Below are 19,897 nucleotides of genomic sequence, written 5' to 3'. Positions count from 1 at the left end.
ACTCTGAATAAGCCAGCTATGGGCTACCCAGTTAGCAGCACTGTCACAGTTAGAGCCATCTTCCCCTGTCTGATAATGTTCTTCAGTCAGGGAGATGCTCATGTGTTGAACGTTCTGTTGACCATCACTAAAAAGTACTCTTGCTATTATATAGTGCATGGCCTATAAATTGCTTATCTTTTCATGGAAAGGGAGATAAAGACAAGGTCACTAATGAACTTCTTATCCGTACAAGAGAATTACAGGATAAAAATATTCTGACTCTGTAGAAGAGTCTTAAAAAAAAAAAAAAAAAAAAAAAAAAAGACTAACAAAAAGAAGATTCAAGGATGCGAGTACCATACATTGCAGGTTAGTAGAGAATTTTGGCAGCAAGAGGGGATCCTTCCTTTGTGAAGGGGCAAAGTGACAAAAAAAGCTGCTAAACAGAGTAAGAGAGAAATTTAAGAACATAGAACTATGGTTCATGCTTCTGAAGATCAGAAGAGGCTATTATAATCTCATCTGGTCTGCAGAACTTCCATTTTTATTTATTTATTTTTATTCAAGGCATTGAAAAAATGGTATAAGAAGCTCTCTCTTTAGTTATGACTTGCTTTAGTTATGACTTGCTTGGGTTTCCTACAAAAGTAGCAAAAACTGAGACGCAAGAAACACAAGGAAGAATTTAGAAATTCAGCGCGTATATATATATGTGTGTGTACATATATATATATATATATATATATATATATATATATCTACTTCCAGCAACTCCGCTTCTGTAGCACTGACCCCCTCTAACACAGGATCAAATCGCAATTATTTTAAATCACATTGTTTTAAAAGTTAGACAGGTATTTGAAAGTTTTCTCAAAGAACAACAAACCTAAGGACGTGCCTAAAATGCTCTTTTGAGTTGTGATTATAATTTAAGATGTCCTTCTTTGATCTGAGTCTATATAGTCCGCACAGAGAAATAAGATGATTCTTGATAGCAGATTCTGCTATTTTCTGTTCATGACTCTTGTGACATTTAAGCGTGACAAAAATGCATGCAACAATACACAGGAAAGGTCAGCTGAGTAAAAAGAGCTAGCAGAAATTATGACCACTCTTAGAGTCTAGTATCTGATGTAGGAAAAATCGTGCATTTTTCCCCCTTTGTTCTTGCATCTTACTGATGAGTTGACCTAAAATTTTTTAGTTTATGAGAGTTGACAGGATTAGGGACCATGTTGGTGGCTGCAGGCAAGTGATTTTTTGTTGTTAAGTTCACTGAAGTTTTAGGAAGGTTGTGTTTTTTTTTTGTTTTTTTTTTTTTTTTAAATAAAAAAGGACTCAAACTCAGGCATCCATACAGACTTTCAAAAAACACCTGGAAGGATAATATGAACAGCCCTCTGAACAGTCTCGCTGAATTTGAATTAGATCTTAATGAAATTATTTGCAAAAAGGTTTTGAGCTTTCTGCACTTAGAACACCCATTCAGCACTCAAATCTGCAACAGTTTTCTAGAGAGAAAAAAGCACCTTTTTATGGAAGTAGCACCAGCTGTGCTAGCGGGGCAGTCTAAGAAAACCATGCCATGAATTAGAGTGATAATTTAATATATATTATATAATTAACCTTCCAATTCAGCATTCCAAGGGGTAGCCAGATACCATCTTGCTTGACAATGGAGGAAAAAATGCCTATTCAGAGCCTCTATTACTTATCCATTCCATTTTGTCTGATTTCCAATATATCAGTTATCAGTTACAAAAGTGAAATAATCTATGATTTTAAAGTGTTATAAGATATCTTATAGGTGTCAATCTGAAAAGCTAGGGAAAGGTATTATTACAGCAAATGAGTCTTTAAAAGTGCTCTGTTAATGTGCAAGCTGTAAATGATTTAGAAGGAGAGGACAGCTCTTTTTTCTTTTTCTTAGTTTCCAGTAAGTCCATTCCCAAATCATTTTTTTCATTTACAAATCCACCTGAATTTCTTTTATCTTGTTTTAGAAACGTAAGCCATAGACTTCAAAATGAGCAAGACTTTTACTAGCATCCTGTTTTATTACTGGAAGCAAAAATACTCAGAATGAGAAAGAGAAGAAAATTTAAGGTCCTGAAAGTTATCTTTGTTACTGTTCGTTGTAATGTTAGAGACAGTAATCCCAATTTAAAGTTATTTACAATTTAAAAAATTGAATTAACAGTTCAATATTACTAGCTGTGTCTCATAATTAACCACAGCAGTAGGCGTAGAGGATTGGTATACACAGAGGGTTTGGTCTCTTGTAAGGTGTTTCTGGTAATTATATAGCAGTTCTTTACGCAGTGTCAAAAAAAAAAAAAAAAAAAAAAAAAAAAAAAAAAGCTGATTGACAGTATCTTTAAAAGTATCACAGTGTTATAAAATCAATCCTTCACCTAAAGAAAATTTCAAGAATAATACATGACTTTGAGGAGGAAATTTAAAAGACTTTGAATTGAATCTGTGTTTTTTAAAATATAAAAGCAATCTGGGCTTTAACTTTTTCCTTTTAATTTTAATGTATTTGCATTTGCAAAGACTAAGGAAGGATTTCCTCTTCCCCGTTTGACTAATGGTCATGAAACGCATTTAACGGATGCTACTGTTATTAGCTGTATTTAAAATTTCTTTTTAAAAAGGAAAAAAAAACCCTTACATCATAATAGAATGAAGCTATACCTAGAAAGATCTTTTTAAATCATGTGACCATCAAAAGAAAAATTATTAGAAGAAAAGCCTAAATGTTTTGATAAAGTTGGATTTTAGAGTGGGAAGTTCTAATGATGATCCTGGCAGCCAGTCATGTTACTGGCATAGCTTGGCTTCAAACTACAGTTATTTTAATGTGTTCTGTGTTTAGCGACATTTTTCAGGACACTATTTGTTTTTAATGTTGCTCCTGCCATTAGCAGTACAATTATTGCGCACACTCCATCACATTTTTACTTCTAACCATCACTTGTCTTGTTGTCTTGTAGTCTTGTCGTTGCTAGTCCTGTACTCAGTACCACTTTCTCCAACTGTTAATCCTGTTTTAGGAATATAGCATGTCTTGCTCCAGTGTTGTGTTCAGAGTAATTTATCCGTGGAAATATTAATGTCAAGATATTTTCTGGAAGCTTTTCTTCATTAACTTTTACAATGTTACAGCCAACTTTGCAAGTGTAGCAATATGTTGAATATTCATCTCAGACTTTTTTTTTTTTTTTTAACTATTTTATAAGCCTTTCTTAGAGGTATTAAATCAAAGGGCCCTTGACTGGTAATAGATCAAATGAACCAATAGGTATCATCTGCTATTTAAACATCATCACAGCACGCTACAGAATGACATCAAACGTTCGAACTAGACACCACTAGGAACTTCCTTGGAATTGCTTTCTTGCCTGAAGTATTTTAGGCTATAGTTTAAATAAGTTTGATCTGAAGCAGTGGAATAACAGAGAAATTCAACTTTGAGGGTTCTCCATGTAGAAGGATGAATGAGACTCTTGACCTGTGGCATGAAAAACACCGCCAGTTATCAGGGCTGCACCTGAATTCTCCTGTAATTCTTTGTTTCCTTCCAGGGTTCGCCAGGGGAACGCGGAGCAGCGGGCACTGCGGGCCCAATTGGTTTACCTGGTCGACCCGGACCTCAGGGACCCCCAGGCCCTGCAGGGGAGAAGGGTGCTCCGGTGAGTAGTCACCAAGTCAAAAAAGCACAGAAGTCAAAGCACAGAAGTTACTATTTACTCCAGAATATTGCTTTTTTCCACTCCACTATTTACCTATTGAATATATGCCCAGAATACTCGCACCACTACTTTTATAATTAAGTGAAGTAGTAAGACACTTACTGTCATGCTGTCTAATGCCCAGGAAGGATTAAAGACATTATCATCACAGCAGTAAATGAACATAATCAAAAATATTTTGTCAAATTTTATACTCAGCCACTCTGCATTACAGTACAAGCAAGCTTGTCATCACATTCATTTATTACTTAGTATAATTTTCTGATACATTCTCTTCCCTTAATGGTTTCCTTTCTGAAGAGATATCTTCAATTTTTCTTTTTGTTGTCTTTTTTAAGCTTTTGATATATCATAATGCATAATATAAATCTCATCCTGCTTATTTTCATTTTGGAATCTGCTCATCAGATTTTCTTTGAATGAAAGGCAAGATCAATTTTGCAGACATTTGTATAATACCATTCTCGATCCCCCCCCCCCCCCCCCCCCCCCCCACTTCTGGCACTTCAAAATATGTTTTCCTAAAATGAAATCATGATTTTGGACTCTAACCTTCAAACAACCAGGAAAAGGAAAAGTGTCATCAGCCAATGCAGAGCAAAAAAACAAAACCAAAACAATTCCAGTAATTGTGAATAGAAGTGATTTTTGTCTGAACTGCCCACAAAACCAGCAACATGTTGGGATCAGGCTTCAGAACGTTTGTGTCTTTTTCCCCCGTCCTAACTTACATCCACTTATTGATGATTTGGAGTATTAGCAAGCTAAATGCCTTGAAGCTGTGTGAGATGGGAGCGTGGCAAGGAGCCTAGGAATGTAACTCACTACTGCATCTAGTTCCCCCTTGAATAGAGACCATGAAACTCTCGGGCAGCCGGGGTGCTCTGATTTTCAGCACAGGTGCAGGTACAGATTCACATCAGGCACACATTCAAAACCAACCAGATATCAAGGAACCAGCCACCCACAGGAGACCAATGTACAACTCCATCCTTTTCTCTAGCATATCCATTTCTATACCCACTATGTTACTTCCTTTGGAGATAACAGGCAAGATAGTGAAGTGACTTTGCAAATATATATCCATTCTGGCACGGAGATTCTACCATGCCAGAAATAATCTTTTTCCTCTTTTTCTTTTCCTTTTCTGTGCCCCTAAAGTGTGTAAAAAATTTTTTTGAAGGAAGCTGTCTATTCTAGTACAGACATGAAAGATAATTGTTGCTCATTGAAATAGATTCTGTGAGAAATAAATAAAGGCATTGCCTAAATTCATCCCTCATCCCTAAGTCTGAGAGTCACCAGGTTCACATATGACAACAATAAATGTCGGAGCTATTTTTGAGGGAATGCAGTTGGTCTTTCATGGTCTATATGATCTGTTTAGGCTGAAATGCTTTTCTTTTCATATGATGAACTTTACTGGATGTGTATTAACCTCTTTGGGTGTTGGGTCTACATCTATGTTGTGTTATCTACATTGTACTATATTCTTTATTAGTCTCCTGTGATAATATTGATGACCTTTTCTTGAAAATCAGGGTGAAAAAGGTCCTCAAGGTCCAGCTGGACGTGATGGAGTACAGGGTCCTGTAGGTCTTCCTGGTCCTGCTGGTCCAAGTGGTTCTCCTGGAGAAGATGGTGACAAGGTGAATCCTTATATTTGGCATTAGTGCATCTCCAAGGTCCATGAGCAGAGCACTCTGGCTGTAGCTTTCCTTAAAATAACTAGAGCATATGATCAACTCTTGCCAATAAAGAACTCCCAGAAGAAAAAACCTGTATGTCTGAGGGACAGATGCCACAGGAAGTCAGAATTCGTGCTCAAGAACTAGTAGACAGTTATATTGGTAAAGAAATAAGGAAGAAAGTGTAACACAATAAACCAAGGCACATGATATTAAAATTGATTTTGCCTATTTTAGAAGTCTGGCTTGCTGAATGAGAAAGATGAGACCTTGGTGGAGGGTGTTTGAATAAAACATGCACAGCAACATCCTGTTGACTTTTGACAGAATTTAGGACACTGTGGTTCTCAGGATTATGTTGCATGTTCATTTGATTCAGCACTGTTCTGTTAGTTAGCATAGTATAAAGGTAAAGATTTTGAGGCTTATGTTTATAATGAATGACTGCTGTTATGTGACCAACAGAGAGTATTTTCTGTGATTTAACATAATTTTCTTTAATTATTGTATAAAGAAAACATTTGTTCTAACATGGTTTCTTGGCAATTTTTAATGTTCTGAAGTTTGAAATACTGTATATAACAGTGAGAAGCCGTTGTTCAGTCATGTTCAGTTAGATTAGTCTGTAAATCAGAGCAATTTCATTATTAGTTCATATTGAAGTTGACATGAGGAAAACAATTCCTTTATTTAAAGCTCAATTGTGCTGTACTTCAAAGTCAGGTCTTTTTGCCCTTTGCAGTATAGCAGTCAATATCTGGATTAAAAGTCATACTATTGATCAGCGCAGGATTGTCTCCTTCAGGCCATCATACTGCAGCGTAAAGGATACAGAACAATCATGTAAAAGGGAACACTTAAATCTACTGTGATATTGACTTCGGCTAGGTGTGGAGGAGACCATTCCAAATGAGAAATTTAATTTTTAACTTTCAATTACAGGGTGAAATTGGTGAACCGGGTCAGAAAGGCAGTAAAGGCGACAAGGGAGAAAACGTGAGTGGCAATGTTCTTTGTCCATTACATATTTCCTAAATAAAAAGTGTTTGCCCATAAAGTATACAAGCGGCCTCGCATACCTCCATCAACAGAAACAGACACTCGTGAAAAATGTTCTGCTGTTTACTTTATAACAATTTCTTTCAAAATAATGTTAAACTGCATTCCTAAGCACTCCTCCTGTATAATTTTAATTCATCCATTTTACACTGGAACTGGAAGAGACCAAGAATAGACATTATTTTCTTACTTTGTCTAAGGCAACTTGCCCAGCAGGATTGTGTGATACCCAGCTTTAGCTTATTTTCCATAATGTTAAGCTATACGACAGTAGATTTCTGTACTGTTTTTTTTTTTTTTTTTTTTTAATAAATTTACCTGATGATTAAAAAATGAAATTTACCTGGTCATGGGAGAGCAAATTTATCTGATTTCAGCATTTCAGAACAGCAAAGACCTCAGATTCCATTCTCTCTAGGAGAGATGGGATCCTTTCCATGAATCCTTTAAAGAGCACTATGGGTGCTAAATATTTTTCTTCTTGCATTGTCCCCATATAAACTATAGTTCCGTAGAGTGAAACAATAAAAGGAGATCATTAGAAACAATAAGAAATACATGTCTTGAAATTTCAGACTCTCTGAAAAATAAGATGTCTCAGGGCACACATAGAACCCAAAGAGCAGGCTCTTTGAATTCAAGCATACTTCTGTACTCATTAGATTTCCCAGGCTAAAAGGTACAGAAAATACCTTTTTCATTTGAAATCCCAGAATAAATTGCAACCCTTTCAAATGTAAGGCTATACTTTATAGTACGTGCTTTATAGTTCTACCCCTTACATGCCTAGTCCCTTTGCTGGTGCAAAATGCAGATTCAGCATAAGGCACCATTTTAACCCCTTCCTAAAGCAGTATCCTGCATTCCCCTAGTCTTAGACATGCTACTCTATCACATCTGCAGTTCAGACTGCTCAAACTATGTCACTTACACAGTTAGAATTCTCTAAGGGGCCTGGAAAATTGTCCACTTGAATAGCTTTGTTTTCCTCCATTGTGTACAGAAGAGATTTAGTGTCAAGGAGACTTCCTGTGCTCAGTAACAGCTTGGTTGAGATGTTAAACTCTCTTGATTTATGGAAGTCAAAATAAGAAGCTTTGTAGCATCACAAAAACGTTTTACAATTTCATGAAAACTAATTCAGATAATAAGTATTCCATTTAAAGATAAATTCTAAGATTATGCTTTGTAGGTTGGCTTTTTTTTCCTGCACAAATCTCTTTAAAAAGTGTGACATTTTTAATTTTTCTTGATTCATGTTTGCATAAGAATCTATTTTAAATATCCTGGAACGTTACAAATGTAAGTGCTTTCAATGAATGTCAGTTTATAATTTATTATAGGCATTCAAATTTGGGTCTTTGAGAGCTAAACAAATAATGCTTGGCAGTATTGAATGAGGAAGACTTGCGAATAATACGACATTTTCTCTGGGGAAGTGCAGAAATGCTTAATAGACCTCAATCATGCAGATATTGTTCTCTCTGTGTTTGGTGTTCGTCTCATTCCAGATGCCATCATCACTGACTCTTCTGTTTGTTGCAGGGTCCTCCAGGTCCACCAGGTCTCCAGGGTCCTGTGGGTGCTCCGGGCATAGCTGTAAGTCACCCAATCCTTATTCAGAGCAAACCTCAATCTTGACATAACCCCCTGATACTTAGAAGTCCTTGGAACTGCATGGTAATATATGCTGCTTACTAAGGAATAGGCTTCAAATCACAGTTAACAGATGGATCATTGTGCCCTTATATTTAGTTGTTTATTGTAAACAAGTCTGCATACTTGCTGTTACTTTGAAGGGCGGTAATTTAAAGGAATCATTGAAACTGGAACAGGGCATGGGGTGAATGGGACCAGTCCTTTCAGCCAACTTGTGTGATTGTGTGTTTGAGCAGCAGTAGGAAAATCAACTGGATACCAGCAGCATTTAAGCGAGAGTACCTATTTTTAAATCCTTCTGAAAACTAGTTGATTTTTTTATTATTTCAGAAAACTTTGAATTCTTCTGTCGTGAATACTGATAGAAGTGTGTGCTGCTTGTGTTTTACTGATATTTAGATATTCTAGAGTTAGAACATGTAAACAGATCTGAAAGTTAAGAGCTCTTCAGGAAGAAATCTTGCGAGGCATGCAGTATTATTTAACCTTAAAGCAGAGCATATGCCTGTATTCTATTCGTGTAACAGTCTTCATTGAATGGAGCTGGTGTGATGCACATGAAAAGACATGAGGGCTAATTCTTAGTTATCTTGTAGTTGTTTCCCAGTGATTTCAGCAGAGCTTTTTCTGATTTTGAGGCCTCTGATATTTCTGCTTTTTGCCCTTTCTGAATAGGGTGGTGATGGGGAGCCAGGCCCAAGAGGTCAGCAAGGGATGTTTGGGCAGAAAGGTGATGAAGGTCCTCGAGGTTTTCCTGGCCCTCCAGGCCCCATTGGTTTACAGGTAAGTTTCCTTATTATTTTGTTTTCCACATAAAACAACTCTTACTTCTGTGTCAGAAACTGACAGTGTTGCCTATGATTGCATATGCTTGCAAAAATTCAATATATTTACTGTAACACTAAAAACTCCTTGTTTCCCCTCAAATTTCAGAGGTGGATGTGATTTATATTGTTTCACACTGATGTATATCTCATCACTCCAAATGCTCCACTAATACAGTTCTCTTTTTATCCTCCATATTTTTAGGGTCTGCCTGGCCCTCCAGGTGAAAAGGGTGAAAATGGTGATGTGGGCCCAATGGTAAGGTTTCCTCCCCGTCAGCCCCCCCGAGCCCATCAATGTCATCCGTGTACTTATTATCTTTTCTCTGTAGCTCACAATTTGATAAAGGCACTCCTAAATCAATCAATTTGGTGCCTGATTATGAAGCTTTGTGTGTGTTATCAGCTTTTGGGGATTTACTTTACATTCATCCCTTCATCTCTAAAATTAAGATTTATGTAACCTGTGGAGATACTCTGCAGAGTAGGTAGTAAAGCAGGCGATATGTCTGTGTGAGACAGAATAACAGTGAGCATGTTCATCAAAAGCTGAAAAGGAAATTATTTCTATGGGTGATCTTGAGACTGTGTTCTCCAACTGTATGAACGTTTTTGTCACAAAATGCCTTCTGGGACCTCAGTGAAATGTGAGGTATCTACAATATCTCCAGCAACTTATTCCAGCCTACCCTGGCTGCTTTATTATTACCCATCTGTAGACAAAATGTGCAGCTCTGTCATCTGTCTGTGACAGTAACCTGACTTATCACAGCAGGTAAGATAATGCCAGGGTGTTTGGATAGTGGAAGGGGTATGCAGGTAACCTGCAGGATGAATGCAAGCAGGAAGCCTGTCCTCAAGAGTCCTAAGCATCAGCTTATTCCTAGTTCAGGTACTGTATAACAGCCTGCATCCCCAATCACCCTGTGATCTCAGGTTTTGGGCAGCAGTCTGGCCATACAGCTTGTGTAGCACTATGAGGATTAAATGTCCTTTATAGGCTGAGCATATTATTTTTCATTGACCAAAAAGCCCCATCAGACTTATTTTTATGATTGTAAATATACTGTTGTTTTTTCTCTGATACAGGGTCCACCTGGCCCTCCAGGCCCAAGAGGTCCACAGGGTCCTAATGGAGCTGATGTAAGAATTAATCTATGTTTCAGTTATCACATTTGTTTTAAAATTCAATAATAAGTGATAAATTTGGAATAACTAACATCTTTCATCATTGCAGGGTCCTCAAGGCCCACCAGGCTCAATTGGTTCTGTGGGAGGTGTTGGTGAAAAGGTGAGAATGGCTGATAATATCTTCTAAAAAGAAAAACAACTGAAAAAGAAATACGAATATACATTTTTGATTCTTCTTCTAGGCTACAGAGATATATTAGAGTACTCAAATGTCTTTTATTGACTTCTAAATGACTGTTAGCAATTTTAATATACTGCTATTAGCTGATTTACAATGGTTGGCCTTTATATTTCAAAAAATATTTAACAATTGGAGTAGAGAGCCGTGGAGGAAAAGTTTTTCGGGTGAAGTAGGTAAAGTTATGATGATTTCCTTAGTTATATAGCTTGATGTAATTAAGAATAATGTTACTGGCTTCAACAGTATTTTTTTTTATTTTACACAGGCATGTCTTAGAATAACATTTAGCCTTCTCTCTAGAACATTATAAAATATGAGCTATTATCTAGTGGATCCATGGTAAACATATCTTTTAAAGGAAGCAGACCTGAAGCATCAATATGTATCCATTCCCTGTAGAAACAGAAAGAGTTTCATTAAATTGAAGATTTTGAGTATAGTTTATGGTAGCTGAAAACTTGATCCAGACTGATGTTATGATATATGTTCTTCAAAGTTATTTTCATTGATATTTTCAGATCAATATTCTGAAAGTGAAGGAGAGGCAGGGACCGGTGTGTGATTCCATACCTTTACCAAAACGCATTCATACCTTTTCTTTCTTAAAGAAAAGCTTTTGTATGCAGTTTATTTATTTATTTATTTATTTATTTAATGTGTGCTTCATTTGGATCACCACCATAGACTATTTAGGAATGCTGAGTAAACACAAAATTCTGAAGCCAGCCTCTGGAAATGGCTATTTGTGTATTGATTTTAAAGAACCAGACGAGGTGTATATATAAATAGGTGTATATCCTAAGGCATTTTGCTGTAAAGTGATGGATTGAATATGACTTTTTTTTTTTTAGATTTTTTTCTTTAAATTGGTGTCAGGCAATTTCCACTAGAGAATTAAATGCACGGGTACCATTTGCCATGATTCTCCTCTAAATCTGCAGAAGCATGTGACTTTTCTTAACAAAGCTGTAGATATTTTTTTCTTTCCAAAAGATAAGGAAGCTGCCATTATTTTCCCTGGATCATTTCTAAGAATAATAATGAAAAATGAGAAAAATCTGCAGTTCAGCCTACAGTATCTTGCAAGCTTCTCATTGCTCTGTGATAATAAAAGATCTTTCTTATTATACTCTTCAATATTGTTTAAATCTACCATAAAATTTAGGTTATGCATCTGTCTGGGTTTTTTTTTTTCTCTATCAAATGACTTTTCCTCAAATGGCCCTTCTTGTATATTAGGGTCATGTCAAAAGAAATCACCATCTCTTTATCAGTATTAAAAAAGATCATTTTAATAGAATTTTCAAATGCTTCACATTTTTTTTTCTATGTCTATCAAATAAATCACCACTGCTCTGGGATTAGTGAAGAATGTAATGATATGACATAAAAATAGTGAAGATGGAAAAATATCTTCATCTCCTCTTTGTCTTCTTTGAACAGAGGGTACTGATCCCAGGCAAATGAAAATACTGATATTATGCAGTAGATCTTTCATGCTGCTGCTGTCATATCTGAAGCTGACAGAGCTTCATTGCATCCTCTGTTTCTGTTATGCACACTGAGCATCAACCCATCTTTGGATAACAGTGGTTTTCTTTTGTCTTCAATCTCCTACTAGTAATTGCTAAAAATACACAGTATTATGCCCTTGTGCTTGGTTGCTTTATTTTTTAACAAGGATATTCCCTGTAAGCCCCCCAGCATGTAACATTGTTCCTCCAGGAAGGGAAAAATTATGAGGTCAAGCTCCTTTTTAAGCTCCTCATAAGGAGCTGCAGGATATGGTTTGCTCTCTGGGAAAAGGACCAAAAGGCATTTGAGTGTGTGAGCTGGTAAAGATGGCAAAAAAGTCCTTGGAAAAAAAAAAAAAAAAAAGAAGCACTGTGGAAAATAAAAATTCCTTTGACCACTAGGAAATAGAAGAAACATATTTATATTGAGAACTTCCAGGACTGCATCTTTGCAACTTAAAAAAAAAAAATGCTTAGATAAACCTGTGCCCCATAGAAGTAGGAATTTTGCAATTGGTTTCAGTCAGCTCCTTCATTTTTTATTGTTTCATGATCAAATTCAATTCCAGTCATTTTGTAAAAACATTGACTTCTATTGCCCTCCCCGCTCGGTGTGATTTAGAGCCCCCAGTTGTGACAGTCAGCCCAAATTTAATGCAAGAACATGAAATTCAGACAGTACATCACTGGCTGTCATTTCTTCCTGCTTATTTCCCATATTGTCTGCATTCATATGGAGATGCTTCCAAGCACATTATTTTACCATTTTTTACTTCTAATTACTTTACACCTCCTTCTCAATTTTTAATACATGCCAAGGTTTTTTCCTAGTTAGGACAACTTTCTCCTTAATTTCAGTTCCATTTAATGAGTCTGCAAGCTTAGAAATAACAAGGAGTTGTTTTGTCAGGAGGAGTTTGGTTTTGTGAGTCACTCCCTTTCACATGGTGTTCCCAAAATGGGAGGACAGTTCACACTTTTAAACAAAACATGCCTTTTCCCCTTTCTTCCCACATATTTTTCCCTTGCCTTAATTTGTCAGCATGCTTTGGCTTCTGAATCACCTTCAGGGAAGGCGCATCACGCTATAGATAATAGAATGAAGGGCTCATTTTAGAATACGGAATAATATTTTGGCATCTTCCCTGTCACTTTTGGGGAATGAAATACATTGTTCACTTTCATATTTTCATGGTTGAACTATAAGGAGAGATTTTGTCATTAATGCCAGGGTTTCAGGGCCCTCTTATCTTCTGGCGAACGATAAACAATTTTTGTCACATTTTAGTGCCATGTATTTTTAACTAGCTTGTTGTTTCTTCCACTGTACACAAAAAGGCCTAAATGATCAAAGACATCTGCAGTACAAATGTGTATGTAACCTTGAATTATTAATGCCGGGAGCCTCCACGGAATGAGGAGCTTTACATAGGATTATACTGGCAGGGCTGCTTGTCAGGCAAAACTTTGCCTGGTCTACACTATGTCACTCATTTAATTAGTCCTGCAATGGAATATGCATAGGGAGATCCCTCATATCTTTGAGGAACTCTGTTGAAAGCTTATATTTAATTTAGGTCTATATTCTGGATCCTGTTAGATAGAGTGTATATTTATCAGTATTCCACAAACTTGAATCTCATCATTTTGTTTGCTAATTCTGGCTGTCATTTCTCTGTAGCCACAGAAATCTAAGCAGATGATAGTTGGCATGGACTAAAGAAACAAACAAAAACTAATTACACTCCCAATTCAATAAACCCTATATAGAGGGTAAGAAAAATGAAGATTATGAATTTTCATAGCAATCACTTAAAACCTGCTTAGTTACCTGAACTATCCAAAAGACATTTTTTTAATAATGAATGCAGCATCACAGAAGCAAATGTCTATTGAGTACTAAAAGTATTTCTTAAGAAAAAGTGCCACGTCTTAAGATCACTGCATGTTTAAATAGTCTAATAAAACAAACTACCCTATAAAGGCAAGTGCATCCTTGGAAGTACTCTTTCTAAAGGGCATTATTCCCAAAATTCTTGTAATCTGTTAATTATCCAATTCTGGTATTCAGTTGGGCAGTCATATCTTCTTCCATTCATCTGAAGTAATATTTATATTAAGCCAAATGCTGGATCTAGTGAGGTCATCACACTGCCATTAGCTTCTGTGAATAAAAGTGCATCTGTTCTGTCAGAATCAGAAAGATTACTGGCAAGATTTAGTTGCTTTCAAAAAGGTATATGTATTTACTTCTAGTTATTAGCTTTGCTACAGGAAAAAAATTCCCCCATTAATAGTTAAATTGAGAAATCCTATGGAATAATATAATATATAATTCTCAGCAGTCCATGGCAATCACAAAGCAAGTTCTGTTATTCCTTCAAAGATTTGTATATCTGTGTGTAATAGCTAAATGTTTTAGTACCACAATAATTTTCTATGAAGGTTTATTTATCAGCTAGAAGACAATCAGCCATAGCTAAACTTTAAAATGAACAACTGCAAAGAGAGTTTTTGACATGTACTGTACTGTGAATTGGCACTAAGACAACCAAACCATACAAGAAAAACATAAATTAACTTACATGTTCTCTTATATGTTGTATAATCTTTGTCTTGCACAGCTTGTCTCCATATGGTGTCCTCCTCAAAGCCATCTGGTTTACTAAACAATTTCCCTCACCAGTAGTACACAGTATATGCCTCCGTGACCTGTGAGGAAAGCTATATTAACTGTTAGGCTATTATTTCATTCTTAACTCTTTTTTTAAAAAACATTATAACAGAAGCTATAGAAATAATGTTTTCATTCAATTGAAATTCATTTCCAATTAGTATTCCATTATTTGTAGAGATTTGCTTCCAGGCAAAAATCTCTCTTCTGGAGCATACAAAGGCAATATATTCCTTGGCTTTTTGTGACTAGAAACAAAGATGACAAGCAAGAAATTTGCAGTATATGATATTACAAAGGGAAAGATTTCTCACACCCAATGGAAGCGTGTGTACCTTTCTAACTAAATCTTGATCTGATAATTTCTCTCTAAAAGTTCAGGTCCAATTCCAGCAAAAAATACATGCAAGTTACTCATCCCCATTTAAGTAGACCAAATGAAGGGCAGTTTCTGCTAGCTGTTGACATGAATAAGCATAAACAGTCTGTCAGAAGTAAACCTATAAAAAAAAAATACTCTATTCAATAACTCATCAATTTATTGGTGTATATATACAGGGTGAACCTGGAGAAGCTGGAAACCCTGGACCTCCTGGAGAATCTGGGACATCTGTAAGTGTTTTCAACTTCCTATTATTATGGTTAACTAAGGTATCTGGAAGTGCTTTCTTCAGAAAACATATAATCAGATTACTTGTACACTTGTGTAATTTCCACTGAAGAATTTCTACTTTTGAAATGTAATTTGATTTTTTTATATATATAATTATAGCCACATCTTTTACTGTAATAATTAAAAGTCAAAGCTGAAGACTTCATAACAATGTATTCACTTATTCCAAAAGTATTTTTTGTCATCCCCATTGTTCTCTCTGAAGACAGTCTGTTAACACAATATAGGTTCAGATTCATATCTTAGTGCAGAGGTTGGCACTCAGACCTGAAGGTAACAGGTATTCCAACCTGGGACAGAGGACCTAATTCCCCATCCATAAACCATCACTTCCTGAGAAGGAATAATATTGCCCAGATCTGAGAAACAGTTTTATCTGTGTAATACCTTTTCAGCCATACAATTTCCAGATTACAACTTTGTGCTTATGTTTCATGCAGGGTCCAAAAGGTGAAAGAGGAGAAAAAGGTGAGGCTGGTCCACCTGGAGCAGCTGGACCGCCAGGTGCTAAAGGACCTCCAGGCGATGATGGGCCCAAGGGCAACCCAGTAAGTGAGCTTGCTTATTTTAACACAAAGCATTATGAAGCACCACTGAATCAATCAAAGGTTTGCTACCTATACAACTGTGGATTTATTTCTACATGTGAGCTAAATTCATTGTATTCTTCATAAAACATTTTGTGATGATTATTACCTTCTTCTCATTGGATGACGCTTTTCCTGCTTTCATCCCAATCTATCTAGGGCCCAGTTGGTTTTCCTGGAGATCCTGGTCCCCCTGGTGAGCCTGGTCCTGCTGTAAGTATACTTAAAAAGCAATTTTGGCTTCTAATCTTGATTTGCTCTAAATTCTAGTTATTTCTGCCTTTCCCTTGCACAGAGATGCGATCTTGCTTCTAAGAGCTATTGCTTTCTCTACTCATATATTTCTTAAATCTTAAAGCAGGTTTAAAATTAATAATAATAATAATAATAATATCCTTAGGAAAATGCTCTCTAGCAAAACTCTGCCCTTATACTTGCATATGAAAATAAATTATTTAATTTAACTGAATTTAATTATTTGCTCATTCCCCTCTGATTCCTGTAGGGTCAAGATGGTGTTGGTGGAGAGAAGGGTGAAGATGGTGATCCTGGTCAACCTGTAAGTTTTTCTGTCATTTTGTGTCAGCTTCATGTTCATTTCTATGCTAAATCAGTGGTTTCTGTAAATTCACATTCTTAAAAATATTTCCTAAATAGATTCTTTTTTATATTTATTGAAAAATATCTATGTATTTCCTCACAGAGAGCTGCTCAAACGCTAGTCAAGGAAGGGCTCAGTTTCTTTCAAAGGCAGAAACAAATGATGTGTTAAGGATGGCTGAGTTGCTGAGAAAGCTCTAAAAATAGAGCACCTCTAAGCATAACAGGGAGTGCTGCAGCTATATAATCTTTATCAGCTCACCTGATGAAATGAAGCAAAATCTTGTTATTTCCATAGAATTTCATATTATAGTTAAAATTTTTCTGAGTAATAACCATATTAAGCATCAAAGTTCTTGTATTTCTGAAGATTACCATATTAAAACATCATAAGTTTAATTTCTGAGTGAAAGAAAAAGCTAGGATTTCCTCTTTAGAAAAGACTGATTCATTGATTCTAGCATTGAATCTTCTGATTATTGGGCAACTACAGTGCAGACTGGGGAAAAAACAGAAAACAAAAACTAGTGCATTGGAAGGCACATGTGGTTGGCGCTATGTTATAAACTGGGGTTTATACGAACGCTTTAGGAAAGTACTTACAGAATGGTAGGTGTTCATGAAGATCAGCCTATCAAACTGTTCAGCAATTCCACAATATTACACGAAGAATATCACAGCTATCATGGGGGTATCAGTGCATACAGGATTTTCACAAGAAATGCCACTCACGTGGCAGCTCTCTCCTAGACGCTGATGCATCTGTACCACCAATAACAGCTCGAGAGCCTCACATTCCAAATTTGCAAAGACCACATGGAAGAGAACAAACTGAGAAAGTTAGAAACCCATTTTAGTAGGGCTAGGCAGTAGGGTAAGACCCCATGCTACGTTAACGCAACCATCTTTTTGTCTGGAATGTTTTGTTGCTAACAGGAAGAGGAAAAAAGAATGGCTGCATTTATACAGTATTATGGTACTTACTTCCTATCCATGGAAAGAGGATAGTGAACTGCACTAGTTTCTTACATTTAAGAAAGATTATAACTTTATTCTTTATTTGCCAATGAATTCATCAATTTCAATTGCAGGGCCCACCAGGTCCCTCGGGTGAAGCTGGCCCACCTGGTCCACCTGGAAAGAGAGTAAGTCATTTCTCCTTGCCCCTTGCACATTTTTTCTTTTTGATGTTTTAGAAAATTTCAGCTGTTCGTTTTCCATGTCGTGACACTCAGGTATGATGTTTGCAGTCTCTATTCAATACTGAGAAATGAAATGAAAACTATAAACAGCAGAGAAAAGCCATTAACATGAGTGCTGTAAAGCAGTTTAATCTGCCATGATTTTAGCTGTTAGGATCTGGCACTTTGAGGAAGGAGTTATGTCAAGATATACAACATCCCCAGGAACAAAAAGCAGGAGGAAAATAACTCCTAGTGTAGAGGTTGTGACATTCAAGTAAATTTGGGGCAGTCTGGAAGCATTAGCAGTAGCATAAGCTAGAACTGCATTTGCCTGATGAGCAATCAGGAAGACTCCTATTTTCCAACATCAAAAAGAATAAAAAGACATAGAGAAGGATGTATTCCTGGTCCTTTTGTGCCTTTTCTTTTTAGGCAAGCAAATTCAAGGTCTACTAGGGCAAGAAACTAGTATTTTTGCTAGTTTGCTAACAAAAGTAGGTTTTTGTTTCTCTCTCTGTACTGGAAGAAAGAATGAAAACTGTTCAGCTGAATGAGTTCTACAAACTATTATGTCAAAAAGAGGTAACATTCTTTGTGATAGTACTGCAAGCTGTGTCCTTTGTACAGAAACATTTCCATTGTATTTTACCTAGCCAGCTAAAATATTATTTATCCATATGGGCCATGCTGGAAATCCACATTCAAATACCCATTTGGGTAAAATCTGCCAGGAGATAAAAGCACAACCATCTATTTCGAATGAGATATTATGCACCTGCTATTGTCAGACATACTGTGATGAGCTGAAAGTAAAGGAGAGCATTGCAGACAGCAAAAAAAAATGCATAAAAGCTGATGTTATGAGATTATACAAGATATCATGTGCAGTTTTGCAATTGCTGGTAGGGGGCAGGAAGAATGTGTCTGCTTTGGTGTCTTTAATCCCTGAAATAAAATAATTTCAGCTTAGTTTCTGTGAAAACCCACACCATATACTCCACAAACAAAATTAGCAGGCAGACATTTCTGTATCTGATGAAGCCATTCCATTCCTCCTAAAGTCTTTGAAGCTTCAGAGGCTTTAAAAATTCAGCTCATCAAAATCAGTAAATAATGTTATACTTATAGAACTGTATGATGCATCAAGCTTTAGGTCTGCTTCAGAGAGCAATTAGATGCAGTTTTTACACTTACAAAAAGACAGCATCATTAAATGTAAGCTGTGAGCTATTTAACAAAACGTGTTAAATTGGTCTGTTTAATAGGCTTGAATGAACTGACATGCTTAATTAGTTTTATCTATTTGCTGCACTAACTTGCAACACATTTATAATACTGCAAATGATTATGGTGGCATTAGGAATCTTATCACTAGAACTGGAATACAGCTTGATTGAATATTAGCCATTAAAATGTTTGTTCTGTATCAAATTACAATGTCCTACTTTATTACATGGAAAGGCAATGTCCTAGCAGAATGGACGTATTGCACTTGATTATCCTTAGATGGAAAAACCCCACTATCCTCCTTTGATCTCCCTTTATTTCAAACACATTCTCAGGCAGTTAAGCTGCATCTCTGTATTACAGCTTCCCTATCCCTGCAATTACTTTTACTAGGGCTGTCAGTCCCTCCATATCAATGTCTGCCTTGGTCCTCAGAATCAATTACTGTCAGTCATATCGGGGCAATTTAATGGTATTAAACTGTTTAGTGCAAAAAAAAATGGCATTTTCTGCTTGAAAATGTAATCTGATCAAAGCTTTGCTTATCTGTAAACCCTTGCTAAATTGGAATTGACCTAAACTCAGGCTCACTGCCTGGTTGTATGAAATTGTTTGCTATCAATTTCTAAGTTAAAGTATGTGCCTAGCATTGCTGGGTGCCAGAGGTTCCCGCAGGGTTTCCTGGGAGGCAGCTCCTAATGAAGGACTTGGGCATGAATGCAGTTTTCCCAGTGTATCTGAGATACTTCAGCTACAGATACATACAGCAAAATTCAAGTATTAAGGGAAGGCCAAGAATAAACTGCCTTTCCTGGTTAGCAATGGGTAATATGAGTAGCAGGATTACTATCAGTTGATGGGACAAGTAAGTATCAGAACTGTTTTACTGTGATTTTAAAGCATTAAAAGCTTTGACTATAAGTACCAGAGCTTTGAACTACATCTGGGACTTACAAAGGGTCTTATGGACAAGGAGTATGGTAAATTTCTTCCTTGTACATGGCCGAATGAAGAGTCTACTCTAGATTCCTGCTTTGCAGAGGTAAAATTCCCTAGCTTTCAAATGACCAGTTAGCTCAAGCCTATATCTAAACAGAAG

The 19,897-nt window shown here is 36.4% G+C and overlaps 1 protein-coding gene across 2 annotated transcripts in view; it reads left to right on the top strand.

The window, feature by feature from the left end:
• Window positions 1-19,897, top strand: part of COL11A1 (collagen type XI alpha 1 chain) — a 131,698-nt gene that overhangs the window by 93,932 nt on the left and 17,869 nt on the right. For both annotated transcript variants that reach the window (XM_088524355.1, XM_088524354.1), the window contains 13 exons: window positions 3,570-3,677; window positions 5,279-5,386; window positions 6,368-6,421; window positions 8,030-8,083; window positions 8,819-8,926; window positions 9,173-9,226; window positions 10,057-10,110; window positions 10,205-10,258; window positions 15,086-15,139; window positions 15,641-15,748; window positions 15,947-16,000; window positions 16,293-16,346; window positions 17,479-17,532. In XM_088524355.1, the coding sequence (XP_088380481.1) occupies window positions 3,570-3,677; window positions 5,279-5,386; window positions 6,368-6,421; window positions 8,030-8,083; window positions 8,819-8,926; window positions 9,173-9,226; window positions 10,057-10,110; window positions 10,205-10,258; window positions 15,086-15,139; window positions 15,641-15,748; window positions 15,947-16,000; window positions 16,293-16,346; window positions 17,479-17,532 (918 nt within the window). The remainder of the gene's footprint in view (window positions 1-3,569; window positions 3,678-5,278; window positions 5,387-6,367; window positions 6,422-8,029; window positions 8,084-8,818; window positions 8,927-9,172; window positions 9,227-10,056; window positions 10,111-10,204; window positions 10,259-15,085; window positions 15,140-15,640; window positions 15,749-15,946; window positions 16,001-16,292; window positions 16,347-17,478; window positions 17,533-19,897) is intronic.

This window comes from Tinamus guttatus, unplaced genomic scaffold, assembly GCF_059628265.1.
Source record: "Tinamus guttatus ecotype Peru unplaced genomic scaffold, ASM5962826v1 Tinamus_guttatus_pri_ptg000211l, whole genome shotgun sequence".
Taxonomy (NCBI): domain Eukaryota; kingdom Metazoa; phylum Chordata; class Aves; order Tinamiformes; family Tinamidae; genus Tinamus; species Tinamus guttatus.
Note: the sequence above shows the minus strand (reverse complement) of the source record. Positions and strands in the feature narration are given on the sequence as shown.